The sequence below is a fragment of the Sapajus apella genome, unplaced genomic scaffold (assembly GCF_009761245.1).
Source record: "Sapajus apella isolate SASKATOON/1434 unplaced genomic scaffold, GSC_monkey_1.0 scaffold81, whole genome shotgun sequence".
NCBI classification, from domain to species: Eukaryota; Metazoa; Chordata; class Mammalia; order Primates; family Cebidae; genus Sapajus; species Sapajus apella.
This window is the reverse complement of record NW_022437021.1, coordinates 3639542-3654629: the sequence shown is the minus strand read 5'-3', so window position 1 is coordinate 3654629 and position 15088 is coordinate 3639542. Positions and strand designations below refer to the sequence as shown.

The 15088-nt window shown below is 34.4% G+C and overlaps 1 protein-coding gene across 1 annotated transcript in view; it reads right to left on the bottom strand.

Annotated features, from left to right (window-relative positions):
• Positions 1–15088, bottom strand: part of CALCR (calcitonin receptor) — a 70183-nt gene that overhangs the window by 34905 nt on the left and 20190 nt on the right. The window contains 2 exon segments of the mRNA XM_032252954.1: positions 7155–7281; positions 8397–8444. Coding sequence (XP_032108845.1) covers positions 7155–7281; positions 8397–8444 — 175 coding nt within the window.

Sequence of the window (15088 nt, the reverse complement as noted above, 5' to 3'; positions counted from 1 at the left end):
ATAACTTTAAAAAGGAATAAAGAGATCCTCTATACTTTTCTCCATCATGTGACCTTGGTTAAAAGATCATTTATTGGTTTTGACATGTAAGTAAAGTGAAGTAGCATAAATAACCAGGGTAGGATACTTCATTCCATTACCACATCTTGGTATTACTCTCTCTGCATTGCCTTTCAAATGCATCATACACTTTTATTCCCAATCTAATTTTTTCTATAAGTTACTGAAATAGATCATCCCAATCTAGTTTTATTTACTATTGACCTCTCATCTCAAAAACTCTGCTATCTCGGTTATCTCCCTCTCATTTATATATTCTCACTTGCACTAGCCTCCCTTGGGCTGGGCAGGAGTCCAGTTTCCACCCTGGATTTTATCTTCTCTAGTTTCTTGGCTCTGAGCATCCATTCTCAGCTAATCTTCCTGTGCCTACCTAGAAAGGAGCTCTGACATAGCCTCGTGGCTCAATCATCCTGAAAAAACCAAAGGTTAGAAGACATTCATGTTGCTTCCAGAACTTGGAACTCATTTGACTTTACTTACCTAAGAGGCTATAGAAAATACAACTTGATTGTTTCAGCTTCTGAGGTGCAAAATGCTCAGGTTTCCAGTAAAAACTAATCTTTCTGTGTTGTGCCTTTCAGACCCAGATAAAAAAATTAGAGAGAAAATCCTGCTAGCTTCCTTTAGATGCAGCAAGAACAATGCTTTTAATTCTGCCTCCTGACTTTCTATATGAAGATCATCGAATGAGCAGATAGAACAAAAAAAATAAAATAACATTTTAGATATTATGGAAATGAAATGCTCAATTCACACAAATGACAATGAACAATTTTCACATCACTCAATAAACTGAGGATGTATTCAGCCCTTATTTATGTCATGAGTTATTTTGAGTTTAATTTAAAAAAAATGTGGAAGGAATAAGATTCTCACCCTTGGCCATTCAGGAGATAATATGACTTTCTGAAAACAACCCAGGGAAGAAACTACTTGAATGGGAAAAGGACCACAACCCCACAGGAATTCCCTACTGACAGCGAGGACAGGGCATTGTATATATATTTTTTCTTACCCTCAACAAAATAATAACAAAAAAACCTCATAGAACTAGTGTGACAACATTCGGGATGAGGCAGCCTTCCTCTTCAAAAAATAACTTCTTAATATATTCCCATGGGCATTTGTGAGGAAAATCATTGCTGACTCAGTGACCCAGAATTGGCTCAAAATGAAAACAAAAACAAAAACAAAAAAACCCACTCCCTGCCTGTCTTTAGTATGCTTAAGAACAAACTGTCTTTAAAAATTATGTATTCTGGCTTATTTTTTTAAGAAAACATATGCCCGAATCACTGACAGATGACATGCTGATAGATACACTTTTCTTTATTTATGACTGTGGTTGTGGTTCTCATGTTAGTTGCAATTTCAATAAATATTTGTAGATTGAAAATGTCCAATAACTTCTCTTTCCCCAAAACTTTTTTGGCTGCTTTTCTTTGTCTCTTCTTCTTCTTTCTTCTTTTTTTCTCCTTGTCTCTACTTTTCTTGGCTAGGGAGGACCTTACTCTAATGTATTCTGGAGTGTCAGTTTTTCAAGAAGAATTCAGTATTTTAAATAATTTTATTTCAAGCAATTTTAAATATATGATTCTTCACATGACTTAGTAATGTTGATGACATGATTCTCAGCCTTTTGATACTATTTTGTCTGTATCTTTAAAGTGAAAGAATTTTACTCTTAGAAAAGATGAGTAGTAAAATAGCAGTAAAATCTTTTCTAGTTCTTGTTTCTCCCCTCTATATTGAAATCTATTACAATAGGGACAACTGCTTTCATGAAACCTGAATTTATAGTTTCAACTGTAATCTAATAATCTTTTGGATGGGAAAGATTTCAAGATATTGGACCTCTATGAATGTATTTGTGACAGAATATGCATTTTCAAGGTGAAATACAATACAAATTTTACCATATGTGTCTCTCTTGGTGATGCCACATAAGCAGTTTCAAAGATGAATAATGTATAAAACATGAGTCCTTGAGAATTCTTTCCTTCCGTTTCTTAAACAGATTTTCCCATGTCTAGAGAGAGCAACCCTATGCTGCTTGTATATGGAGGGTTAGATAGAGAGATCTAACAAAACTCTCATTGGAAAACAATGACTGTGTTAAAATAGAGAAAGTGCTAATAACAAATAGCCTAGTTTATTTTCTCTGGGTGAAGTATATGCTTCACAATTACAAACATGAATTAAGCTTTGTCGTTGTAGTTATTTGGTTTTAGCCTATGGTATTTATATGTTTTTGATGAGAGACATGTGTTTCCAAATTTTCTTTTATGGAAGAAACAGACATTTGAAAATATGTAAAAGGCACAGTGTGTTCTCACATATGATGTTGCCCATTTACGATTGTAAGTGACTTGCTACTGGTAGCTTCATTTCATTTTGTCTAACTTCAGAGGGAAATGGGCTCTTTTAGGTATATAGAGAAAAATATCCAAATTTTTTGTTTCTTTATTTTCTGTGGAAAAAATACAGTTTGAAATAGGTTAAAATGTGACCAAACCCCATATGTGTGGTTGCAAGACTCATGAAGCTATTTCCATGTGAGGTTTGGCTCATTGTGAGGGATTGTGAAGGGGATGTCATAGATATTTTTTCCAAACTAGTAAAAATTCACTTCAGCCTGAGGGCTAAAAGTTACATTTTTGGTGGTCAATAAACAGTTGATTGATTAGATGAAATTCTATCTTTAAAATGTTTTACCATTTGTTCTTAGAAAGTTTGCCCTTGCATAGCTAAAAACAGCAAGTCTGTTAGGGTGAAAATATATTGATTGGAAGAACCAGGTGCTAGTCATGCCATAAAGATAAGCTTCTTTTCTTTCTTTCAAACTTACTTTAAGATTGCCTAATGTATGTGGGTGAATCAATCTCACTCTTCCATACCCAGAAGAAAGTTTCCTGTTAATTTCTCTGGCTCCCTGAATGTCACACTCATATTCTCCTAGGAAATCAGGTGCATAGCGGCAGATCCAGGTCCCTAGACACCTGCTTACAGAGTTTATTAAAGGTTATTAGGCAATAGACGAGCTGCAAGGCATATGTGGGTTGACTTAGTGGTAGGTAGGGGACAGCCTTTGTGCTGTGGCTAGCAGAGTCCCTGGCATGTCTGCCCCTAAAAAGCCTATGAAAATGGCAACATCTAGCAATGACAATGAATGGGACTGCCAAGAGCAATTAATAGAATAACAGATTTGTTGGAAAAGTCAAGTGCAACAATCTAGGGAGTTAGTCATAAGGCGAGGGTTGACAGCAACCTTGTGAGCAATCACTTGCAGTATTAGGTCCTTGAGAGTTTTAAAGAAGTTTATGCTTCTTTGGGCTCCAGGACAACTGCTGAAAAGTAAGTAGAACAGTTTTTGTTATTTCCATTTGATGCAAAAAGCTACATGATTTCTGTAATTTAGTAGCAAACTCAAAAAAACCTGAATTTTGACTGTTTCAGGAAGATAGGTTGAAGAAGATCTCATAGTGGATAAGAAGTCCCTTTTACATTTATAGGTGGGAGGCATGGAGATATGGGCATGAGACTCCCACGAAAAGAGGGGAAAGAGCCTATTCAAGAATTTATAATACTTCATCATGTGACTGAGCATGCGCCAAGATCAATGTGGTTGGTTATTCAAAAACTGAAGCTTCATTTCTTGGCCTACTCCCTATAGAGAGTAACTTTCCTAGGGTTTCTACTATTCATGGAAAATAGAGAGCCAAAATGTGATTGTTCTCTGCAGAGAGATTCTTAGTTAATTGCTTCTACCTCTGTTTTCATCTCAGTGGGGGTCAGCTTCCCTCATTAACTGTAGTGGGCATGTCCAGTTATGGGCAGTCATCACTTTGGAATGGCTGAGCCCATTTCTTTAAGAAGATATCTTTCTTAGGCAATAAAGAAAGACAATCAAGAGTACCAAGTGGTAAAGAAGAGAGACGTTGGCTCCTGTGTGAGATATGTCTCAGTTTGAATCCCATCTCTAAGTATTCATGGTACAGAGAACACTTGTTCTCATCAAGCCTCAGTTTCCCCAGCTTTAAAAATAGGGATAATTACACCCATTGCTAGGATATTGCAAAAATTAAATTAAATGAGATAAATTTTCTTTAGATCAATTGACATTAAAAAGAAACATTCATCAGGGTAAACCCGTTTAGTCACATTATTCTGCAGGTAAGACAGGACTTTTAAAAGATCTGATAACAGATGCCATGGTTTTAAAAGATTGATTATAATGTCTCTCTGCATATATTCATACTACAAAAATTATTAATACTGTGGAGCCATTAGAAGCCAAATTAAGCTGCTTTCCCATGCCATGCCACTGTCACACAGGATGCATGCTCTGTGCAGATTTCACGCATTTTAGTTATTGGGTTGGCAGAACTGTCAAATGCCAGTTTTGAAAGATGAGGCTATCTACAGATGTTTGCATAACACAGTTAAACAGAGAAAAAAAAATGAAAATATCCCTTGGCCCTTCACTTTGAGCTAGATAGCTTCTATTCATACTTCTAGATGCGCTTTCCATCCTGTCCTGTCTACCCTGGGCCCACAGAAATAAATCTGTACATCTCCAGCAGGGCTTCTTTACCCTCTGGTTTCTGGTTGAACTCAGCTAATGGGGACCATCAGTAGAGACTGGAAGATGAGAGTGAGTGAACAAGGGATATTTATTTCTCCACTTCCTTTTGTGGGGTTGCCACAGGCTGGCTGTGTCCTAAGATGGAACTCCTGAGTTTCTGTAGGGCCTCCTTTACCACACCAACTCTCTGTCTTTGGGTTCATACACCTTTCCACCCACTTGTCCATTCAGGCCTCGAGTGGAAATAGTCCCCACTTTTACTATATCCTAGTGAATTGTCCACACATTTGCATTAGAATAAAACATATGGATTCATCAATTTTGCAGAGCAAAAATGATCAAATATTGGCAATTTTATATTTAATCGAATAAACAGTTACATCATTAAACTATTTTGAATAATTCAATTAAAGCACAGTCCATTAAAAAGAAAAGATTTGTTAAAATTAAGGAAAGCAGGCTTGCAAAGGAGACAGCAGAGAAGCACTTGTGGAGTTTTTCAGATGAAAATATTTACTGAGGACAAAATAACTACTAAATAATAGAAGCTATAATTATAAATTATTTAAACACTGGATTGATAAATAAAAATTTCTGTAAAGTAAGTGTTTACTTGGTATCACAGTGCCACAGTGATTTGATTTTTTAAAAATTAATCTGGTAGATTTGGAAACCTAATCAACCAGTTTGGTGTTGCTAAACCCTCACTGATTTACAGAGACACATCTGACAATGTAAATGAAGAAACAAAAACTGAGAGTAAGGAAACCTGAATTTCAGTGCTTGATCCCCACTCCAGTCAGTTTTATGATTTGAGGGAAATCACTTTGCCTTTTTATCTTCAAGTTTCTGATCTGTAAAATGAGGAGTCAGGAATAAATAACCTCTAAAATCCCTTTTAGTTCTGGTTTTTGTTAGTTTGTAATACCAGGGACTGATATCAATGAAAAACCAAAGCCTCAAGATGCTCCTCCTCTGTCCTCCCCTGCCAGTTAAATTGCTTCATCCAGTAGTTGGCTGATAATTTCCAAACTTGGCAGCAAAGAAATACCCAGGATATATTCCTCGGCTCCACCTCATATCTACTAACTCTCTAGCATCATGTGGACAGTAGCTATTTCATGTTTATGAAATTTCCCCTGTTGATTCTGAGGTAGAGCCAGGTTTGGAAATCACTGTGAAAAACACTATCTTGGATATAAAGAGAGAAGACTGACAACAAATATGGGTTACTCTGAACAACTCTCAGGACAATTCAGGTAGAAGAAATCCAGAATGGTTCTCAGTAATGGAGCTAAATGATTTAACTCTCTTGTTCTCTGTAGTACTCAAATAGAAGGAGGACACACACCACACTTGCTTGTTGTAATTGTGCATGAAGACATAAGTTTCAGGGTTGTATGTCCTCTCGCCCTAACTTTTGCATTTCCTGTGTCAGTATAAACCTTTTTGAAAGCATAATGACACAAAACATGATCATATTTATATGGTTCATTAGCATAAGGGAATAGCTACACATAGTGGAAATGACTGGGCTAAGCCCAGCCTGGCATCAGAATGAAGAAGGGATCAATATTTAGGCACACCTGTAACCATTTGTGGCACACCAGGATCACTGAAAAGCACTGCCTTACTGTATCTAATATCATCTATGTTCACAAGATGTGCTCAATATATCTGTCATAGGTGTTAATAAATTATTGGTTAGTCCTTTACATCCTTGTTAGTTGTATTCCTAGGTATTTCATTCTCTTTGTAGCAATTGTGAATGGCAGTTCATTCTTGACTTGACTCTCTTTTAGTCTCTTATTGGTGTATAGGAATGCTTATGATTTCTGCACAAACAGATAGAAAAACATTCCATGCTCATACTTAGGAAGAATCAATATAGTGAAAATGGCCATACTGCCCAGAGAAATTTATAGATTCAACACAGCCTCACCAAAAAGTGCATGAAGGATATGAACACATGGACATAGGGAGGGGAGCGCCACACACTGGGGTCTGTAGCGGGGGGAATAGGGGAGGGACAGTGGGGGGTAAGGAGGTTGTGTAGGGAAAACATGGGGAGAAATGTCAGATATAGGTGACAGGGGATGGAGGCAGCAAACCGCATTGCCATGTATGTACCTATGCAACAATCCTACATGTTCTGCACATATACCTCAAAACCTAAAGTGCTCTCTCTCTCTCTCTCTCTCCATATATATATATATATATATATATATATATATAAAATTGGTAAGTCTTAGAAATGCATGGTTTTTTTATGATTCTTATTTGATTATGATTCAATTATTTTCAGTTCTTTACTAGAGCATGTAATAATTTCTTCCAAAAACCACATAGAAATGATATGCCTCATGAAATGCAAAACTCGACTATTGAAGTAAATATGATTACACATGTAAACAGCTGCTTAAGTCCAACATGAACACCATGTTAACTATTTACAGGTACTATATCCTTTAAAATTAAAACAAAAACAAAACTATTCAGTACTTACCGGGTCCCTTCGCACGAGCTCTCCATTGGGCACTACTTCAACCAGATGGATAATGATAATCATAGAATTCAGAATGTAAGTAAGAAACATGTTCTTGTGCAGGGTTACCCTTTGGCAGCCAAGGCTCCTGGAAGAAAAAGTAACATAGAGCATTAACCAGTGCCAAAATGTTGGAGTACTTGGAAGAAAACATTTTGGTAATTTTTTCATATTTTCTTTAAAAACAGATGAGAGACCATATAGAAAAAAGTAAGGCTGGTCTCATCTTTTAGATTTATTACTACCTTTCTGCCTGATTTTTAAAAACACTTTTCCAATCATAGAAGCTCATAGTGTTCAGTCCTCAGGGTGACTTCATACAACAACTGAAAGAGTAGGTGATAAAATCACCTTTAATTATAACAAATGTAAAATTAATTAACAGAAGGACTCTTAGATTAGAAACTATTAGGGTTTGAGTGTGCTTCAAATGAAAAGCATACTGTTTATTGTTGTAACCAGGCAGGAAATATGTGGCCAGTGGGGTCACAGAGCATGAAGTCAGAACTGAGGCTACTTGTGACAAGGTACTGAATCTATGTCCTTGAGCCATTACATACACCCGCTTCACGTCTCCTGGCATTCTTCTGTCTCACCATTTCTTTTCACATCTTCTTAGATCTTATATTCCAACTAGAATAATCACTGTAGTTCCTCTTTTCCAACCCTCCTGATGGTGGAGCTCAGACACAGGCAGAGAATTCTTAATAGGCTCAAATGAAGTTTCATTATGAGGCATATTGTGATTTGGATCCAATGGGAGCTATCCAAATGCTGCTGCTTCCTGGCAGAGTCATTCCCCACTTTTGGGTGTTAAGCAATTTGGTGGGGCTTTTATTATTTTCTCCTCCGTTCATAAAATTGTACATATGTGTTGGTGTGAATGTTCACATGAATGAACATTAATTTGAATGTCCTATTTCATTTCTTGATGCAATGGAGAGAGCCTATGTCATGGCTATAACAAATTTGCAGTGATTATTCTAGACAAATGAAAATCTTATATTTACCATATTTGACAATGTAAAAAATATTAGTATAGTATCATTCACCATGTGAAAGCTTAAAAAATGCAGTTAATGATACCAACGACTCATCACACTATTCCTAAAAAAATCTTCATGGAATAAAGTTAGAAATGAGGAATTTTGAAAAGAAAATTCTGGGGAAAGATGAAATACAAAATAGCCTGGGTTTACTTACAATGCATTCCTATATTTCCAGTTCTAAGGAAAAACAGTTGTCAATTATCTGTGGTAAAAAGCAAATTTAAGTAATAAAGGCAGCTGTTAGAGGATAGTTTAACTATTATAGGTACAGTTTTCAACTTTTTGGGAAGCACAAATGGTAAATCATTAATAAATAATATTTTTAAAAATTTAACTTGTTGGAGCAGGGATAGGATGTAGAATTTCCATCCATGAGGCAGGCTCTGATAAAGATAGGATTCAGAGAGGAGCTTTCTCTCACACATACACTTCTATGGACTACTCTATTCAGCAGTACAGAAGTCTGTTAAATTAAACCCAACTGGTTTTATCGTAACATTAAAGGTGGGTTTCAAATTTAAATTTAAACAAAAAATTATTTATGTGAAACATCATGCTCATTTATACTGCATAAATTCCTATCTTGCGACTGCTGCAATCAGTACAGTTGAATCTGTGACCTGCCATCTTTCATACAGTCACAAGAGCAATTTATAATTCTCACTGGAAGTTAATTATGGGATTCATTATTTAATTCAGCCTGGCTTAGACCAGTGATAATTGACATTATCTAGAACTAAAGAGTATGAATGAACATATACAGTGATGTTATTCTTATGCCTGGTTTTCTTTTGACTGGGGAGAGTTCAATATTCTGCTGTTGTGCATTAGCTTAAATAACTTCATTAACTTCATTCTCCTGTGTAAACTCAAACCACCCTGAATAAAATATACTTCCTCCACGTCCAGCTTACTCTCTTGTGTCCCTGCTTTACTTTTCTTCTTAACATTTACCACCCTCTGACACAGTATATATTTATTTATTGCCTGTTATTCTCTCCTTTTCTCCCACTAAAATGCAAGTGCTAAAGGAATTTACATACCTAGAACATGGTTTGACACATCATTGGGCTTAATAGTCATTTTTTGAATTTAAAAATATAATTAAGAAAAATTTCCTGTTTTGAGCCATGATCACTAAGCAACTTTCCAGTACATCAAAGAATTACATTAAATGCTAAATAATTTCCTTCTTTATACTTCATATCATACTGAACATTTGCCAAATTCTTCAATTTCATATTAACTAGCTAATATGGAACATTAACCTATTGTTCAACACTAGCTGAAAATAAACATTGTATTGTATGTATACATACAAATAGTATATACAGATATAGTATATATAAAGACACAGCATACATAAATATATAAAGATATGGTATATATAGATATAGTATATATAAAGAATACTGTATATATATATAATCATATATATTTTTTCATTGAAATATAGAGAAAATGATAGTTTAAAACTAGATAAGTTGCTAGCCTCCAAAGAAGTATGACTAATACATGAGTTTCTGTTTTTTGAAAGTTTTAATATAATTTTTGCTCATTGAGTTTTAAAATTTTTATTATACTTAATTGATGACATTTACAGTCATCTTTTTGAAGTGAGTCAAAGGAACTGCAAATTTTTCAAAATTCATTCAAGAATCCAAAATATATTATTGTATACTCGCTATGATCCAGACCTGGTAGATATCAGGAAGATAACAGAGGACAGGGACCTTTAATACTATGCTATTTTTTTGTTGTTTTTACTGTGATAATTGTTCTGAAGAAGAGGTATGGGATGCTAGAGAGGATTAACTGAACTTAACATTAAAAATCCTCAGCAAATATCATGTCACTTAAATGAACATGAGAGAAGCTGACAACATTTTCTGTCAGATCTGAGATGTCTTAGGTAAAATAGCACCAACTTGACACTAGCTATATTCTATTCCCTTGATAAAAAACAAACAAACAGGCATTTAGATGGACAGAACATTGCTTATTATTTGAGAGATGGGAAATTGTAAGTACCATAAATTCTCCAATAGTGGAAGGATGAGACAACATAATCTACATCTACAACATAATCTACCAATCAAGGTGTCATTCAAATATGAGGAAGAGATAATGATTTACTTGAGCATGAATCTCAAGATGTCATATTTTAAGGTTAAAACAAAAAGTCATTTTCATGGTTATTGCTTATCTGGTGTAAATCTTTCAAATTGAGGAATTTGTTTCAAGTTATTAGTACCCTATGTGTGTGAGAGTGTGTGCTTTTTGGGAGCTTGTAGTTTTATAAGTCAGCATTTAATTTTGGTTTTGAGCTTTGCTGATTGTGTAAATCAGTTTGATATCACAGGGTGAGGAACAGCAGTATTTTCTATTATATAAGACACTGTAATTATAGTCACATTCAAAGCAAACAAAGTAGCAAAAAGAAAACAAGTAAAAGTTGTTGTGAAATTACTGGTGCATGGGAAAATATGAATTAGGAATCATTTCTGTAATTGGTACAAACCCATCATATCTTCTAATGTAACATTAAGTTTTCATTGACCTAGGGATCATATGTTATTCATGATGAACATGAGAACTGAGAGGAAGAGAGGAAGTGATGTGAAATGGATTGCATTAAAACTCCTGAAAAAATTCAAAATATGGTATATTGTATATCTTCCCTATTTGACAAGGACTTTTTCCTTTTGATTTGGTACAAAATCCTTATCTTTAATAAATTGTGTTTCAATAAAAATTCTTGCTTTTCCTATTACTACTGTTCTGTGGGTGAAGAGTATGCTGTGGTATGATCAACAGTTATCTTTGGTGTCTGTCCTGCCACTGGTGAGTTGGAAGAAAGGAGGCCATCTTTGATACCGTTGATTTCATGCTTTTCTTGGAGCAACAGGAAGGTAGCCAGAGATGTAAAATGGTGGTGGATACTACACAAGATAAAGACTCATATATCCACCCAATATGTAAAGGTGACATAGAGCAAAGAGAATACTGAGTAAGTAGTCGAGAAATCAATCTTCCTTCAGGATGCCCCACTGGAAGCCACCTTTGTTGACCATGATGATTACTTTTTTGTCAATGTGGCCAATGTAATGTACTATAGACAATAATATGAAGAGACTGTCTTCCAACCTATATTTCTATCAACTTTCAGGCAAGAAAAATGAATATTTAAAATACCAATCAGAAAGGCATGGGTAACACTCAGTCAAAATAAATGCTAATGAATGGTCTGTTATGCTTTTCATGAGATGATACAGTGAGAGGCTGAAGTATTAGTATTATTCCACAGAAAAGCAAATTGATAAATTGTAATTAAAATTTATGAGTGAGTGAATTTATTGGAAATTTGCTGAAAATTGTCAAGAACAAAGCTCAAATATAATGCCCACTTATGTGGCTTTCTTAAACCAATCTTTCCTAAGAGTATCTTCATTTTAGCTCTCTTGCTGACACTTACTATCAGCATCTAGCAGTGAGAGATTTTGCTGAACTAATTTGATTTTTATATTTAATCCCTTTTCATATTATCACTCCAATTTTTTCTGCAAATGTTTTAAACTAAATACTATCCTAGTAGTGCAGTCTTCTATCTTTAACTGGTGTACCAGAAATGACCTGCATATCATCTTGAATATTATTTAAACTTTTGAACAGTTAAGATTTTTAATGCTGACTTTTCTGTGAATTAAACCTGAGATTTTTTCTTTCTACCTTTTCTCTTTCTCTTGGAAGAAGGTATAGAAGATCAATTTTCTCCTATTAAAATGAAGACTTTGTATACATTTTTACATTAATTTTCCAGCAGCACAAGGAGCATGATTTCTGTTTGCTTTAATGTTGCAGTTTACAATCTGCCCCCACACTCTCTTGAGGGTTCAATCAGAATTATTTTGCTTTGGGACTAACTGGAGTTGAGAAATATTCTATTTTGCCCATGTGCTGCACTTTTACACACCCATCGTCAGGAGCTTAATATAGAAATGATCATTGAAAAATATTCTTAATTTCTTTGCTGATTTGGCTCTGCCTTTTATCTTCTCCTGCATGCTTGGGATAAAATTACATTAAGATTAAAGGCATGCTTTAATAAATTAATTCCGAGTAATAGCTCAAATTTTTAGTGAAGTATTGGCAGTTCCAAAGCCTCCTGTATGATCAGTGACTTTAAATGGCTCTGCAGGCCTCCTTAGCCTGCTTTTTGAGGAGGACAGTTGCAGGGTTCCTCCTTTTTAAAAGGCACTTTTAAGGAATTCTGAGGGCTTTACAGTGAGATATCAGTGGAATGATTATGAATGGGGCATCAGCTCTCAAAGTGGAGCTGGGTAACTTTTCACTCTGGTTTCATGAAAGTTTTATAAAATTGTTTGGGGTTGGCAAAATTACTGAGACCTGGGAATATAGAATTAAGCAAGGGAGTGATGATATTTTTGGCTCAGGTTGCACACAGATGATGCCATTTAAGTGCATAAATTATGAAACCTTCTATTGTAATGTGCATTAAAGATCTTAGAGGTGATGTGGAGTATTTGAAAATAAATTCTGGAACAAATTTGCTAATTTACAAAAAAATTCCAGTGAGAGATCAGTATTATTTTCCACTTCCACAGTCACTTTAATATTAGTTTCTGGAATTCAAATATAAAAAAAGATGAAAGGGTCAAGGACATAGTTAAATTTTAAGAAAACAGATGCCCTTGATACTTTTCGTTTGGGTAAGGTTTAAGATACGATAGAAAACAAGTATAAAAATTTATATGGCTTTTTTGGGTTTAAGTATGTGGCATCTCAGTATGTATCTCTTGTGTCTGCTCTGAAGAACCAGCTATTTCAGTTTATTTCTTCTCATTATTAGACTCAGATGATAAATCTGTAAGACTTGTTTTTCTTCTCCAGATTTAAGTTGCTGTTTCTTGGGTTCTTAGAACTGAGAGACAGTAGGGCAAAGTTGGGTGATTTCTAGACAATTTGCCCCCACATTCTCTCGAGGGTTTGATCAGAATCATTTTGCTTTGTTACTAACTGGAGTTGAGAAATTTTCTACTTTGCCCATGTGCTGCACTTTTACACACCTGTCTTCAATAGCTTGATATATAAATGATCATTGAAAAATATTCTTAATTTCCTCGCTGATTTGGCTCTTACATCTCCTCACTTATTTAAGTGACCGGAGAAATAAGGAACTAAAAAATATCCCTTTGACATTATTACCTTTAAAGTCCTGACTACAATTAGTTGCATGATTATAAATTTAGGGAATTTTTCTTTCAATTTTTTATGATTATATTTAAAAATTTTTTTAAATATACTTTAGTGGCATATTTTAAAACAAAAGTTGTTTGAGAACCATGATGATGTATTTGTTTGCCCTAATAAAATGCAATTGAAAAATGCAGATATTCCAAGATTAATCATGTTATGTGATTACTGTATTCTGATCATTATCACTGAAAGTACTCTTCTATTCTAATTTGAGTAATTAATACTTCATGTCTGTTTACTTTGTTTATCAGTCTTTCTCCCGTTAAATCATTTATGGAAAGAGCTCATTGTCTGTTTGCTCATGCTATCATTTGCTATTCAGTTGAAAACTTACTATTCAATTCTATTGCTTAGTCCATATAAGAATCTTGACTAAGATACAGACAAAGATTGAAAGATGATGAAGGAAAAAAGAATAGCACTTGTGCTAAGGATGTATTTACAGGTGATTATTCTCCTCTTGGTTTAACTTTCCTTAGTATTATCCTGACAATATTTTAACAAAAATCAAATTAAGATTCTATTATTCTGTTTTTTAAATTTATTTTTTATTGAAGTTAAGTATAGATGTGTAATTTACCATCTTTACCATTTTAAGTATATAGTAGTGATAAATACATATATGTTCTCCGCCCCCCATTCTATATGTGAATCACTGTACATTTAATCACATATCACATTTTTTAAGTGTGGATGATTGTCATCTGAGTCTACAAAAGGGCTTTTGTTTATCATTTCTGTGATACTACCATGACTATCATTGCTTCTTATAATAACTATAATAACAAGAATAATGATATCAAACACATATTTCACCTATGTTCAGACATGAATCCAGACACCTTACATGTATTATTTCATTTTTATCCAATTTACTTCAGTTTCTGACATATTTACTGAACTGTGGTGTGTCTAGAAAAAATACACATGTGGCTTACTCTGAATCTACATTTGTGAATATACTTCAGAAAACCAGCTTAGGACAATATTATGACTGCTTTATTTTCACTAGGATTTGTTGTGATGAAAGCATATATAACAGTTTCTAACTTAAATATACCATTACCTGTAAAGATCCTATTTTATATTCACCTAAGATGACAAGATAATTTAAAGTATTCAAGTTGTTCCTTGTGTGTTTTCTTATATTTTGCTTTCTAGCATAATTGTGTACCATAAAACCTAAAGACAAGCATTATTTAAATTAGGTTTTGCAGAAACATCCTCTGATGTGCTTACTTATTCCTTAGCTTTACAAATGCTAACAAGTAATAATTAGGCAGGGTATATGTCGATTTGTGGCTATGGTCTCTAAAAATTAGAGTGGGGGTTAAAAAAGGTGGAGTATCCTCTCCTCCATCCTCAACAGAAACTTACCCGTTGTAAAAGGAACCTTTACCATATTACAACAGTGTGCTTATAGGTTCACAGGACTGTCTTATTTTGGGAAGCCTCGAGGCATAGTGCTTTTGAAAACGATATAAATTTATCCTGTTCTCCCCCTAAAAAGGGTTAAAAGCATATTTAAATTCATTTCATTTTTCTTACTACTTCATGAGTCCTAATACT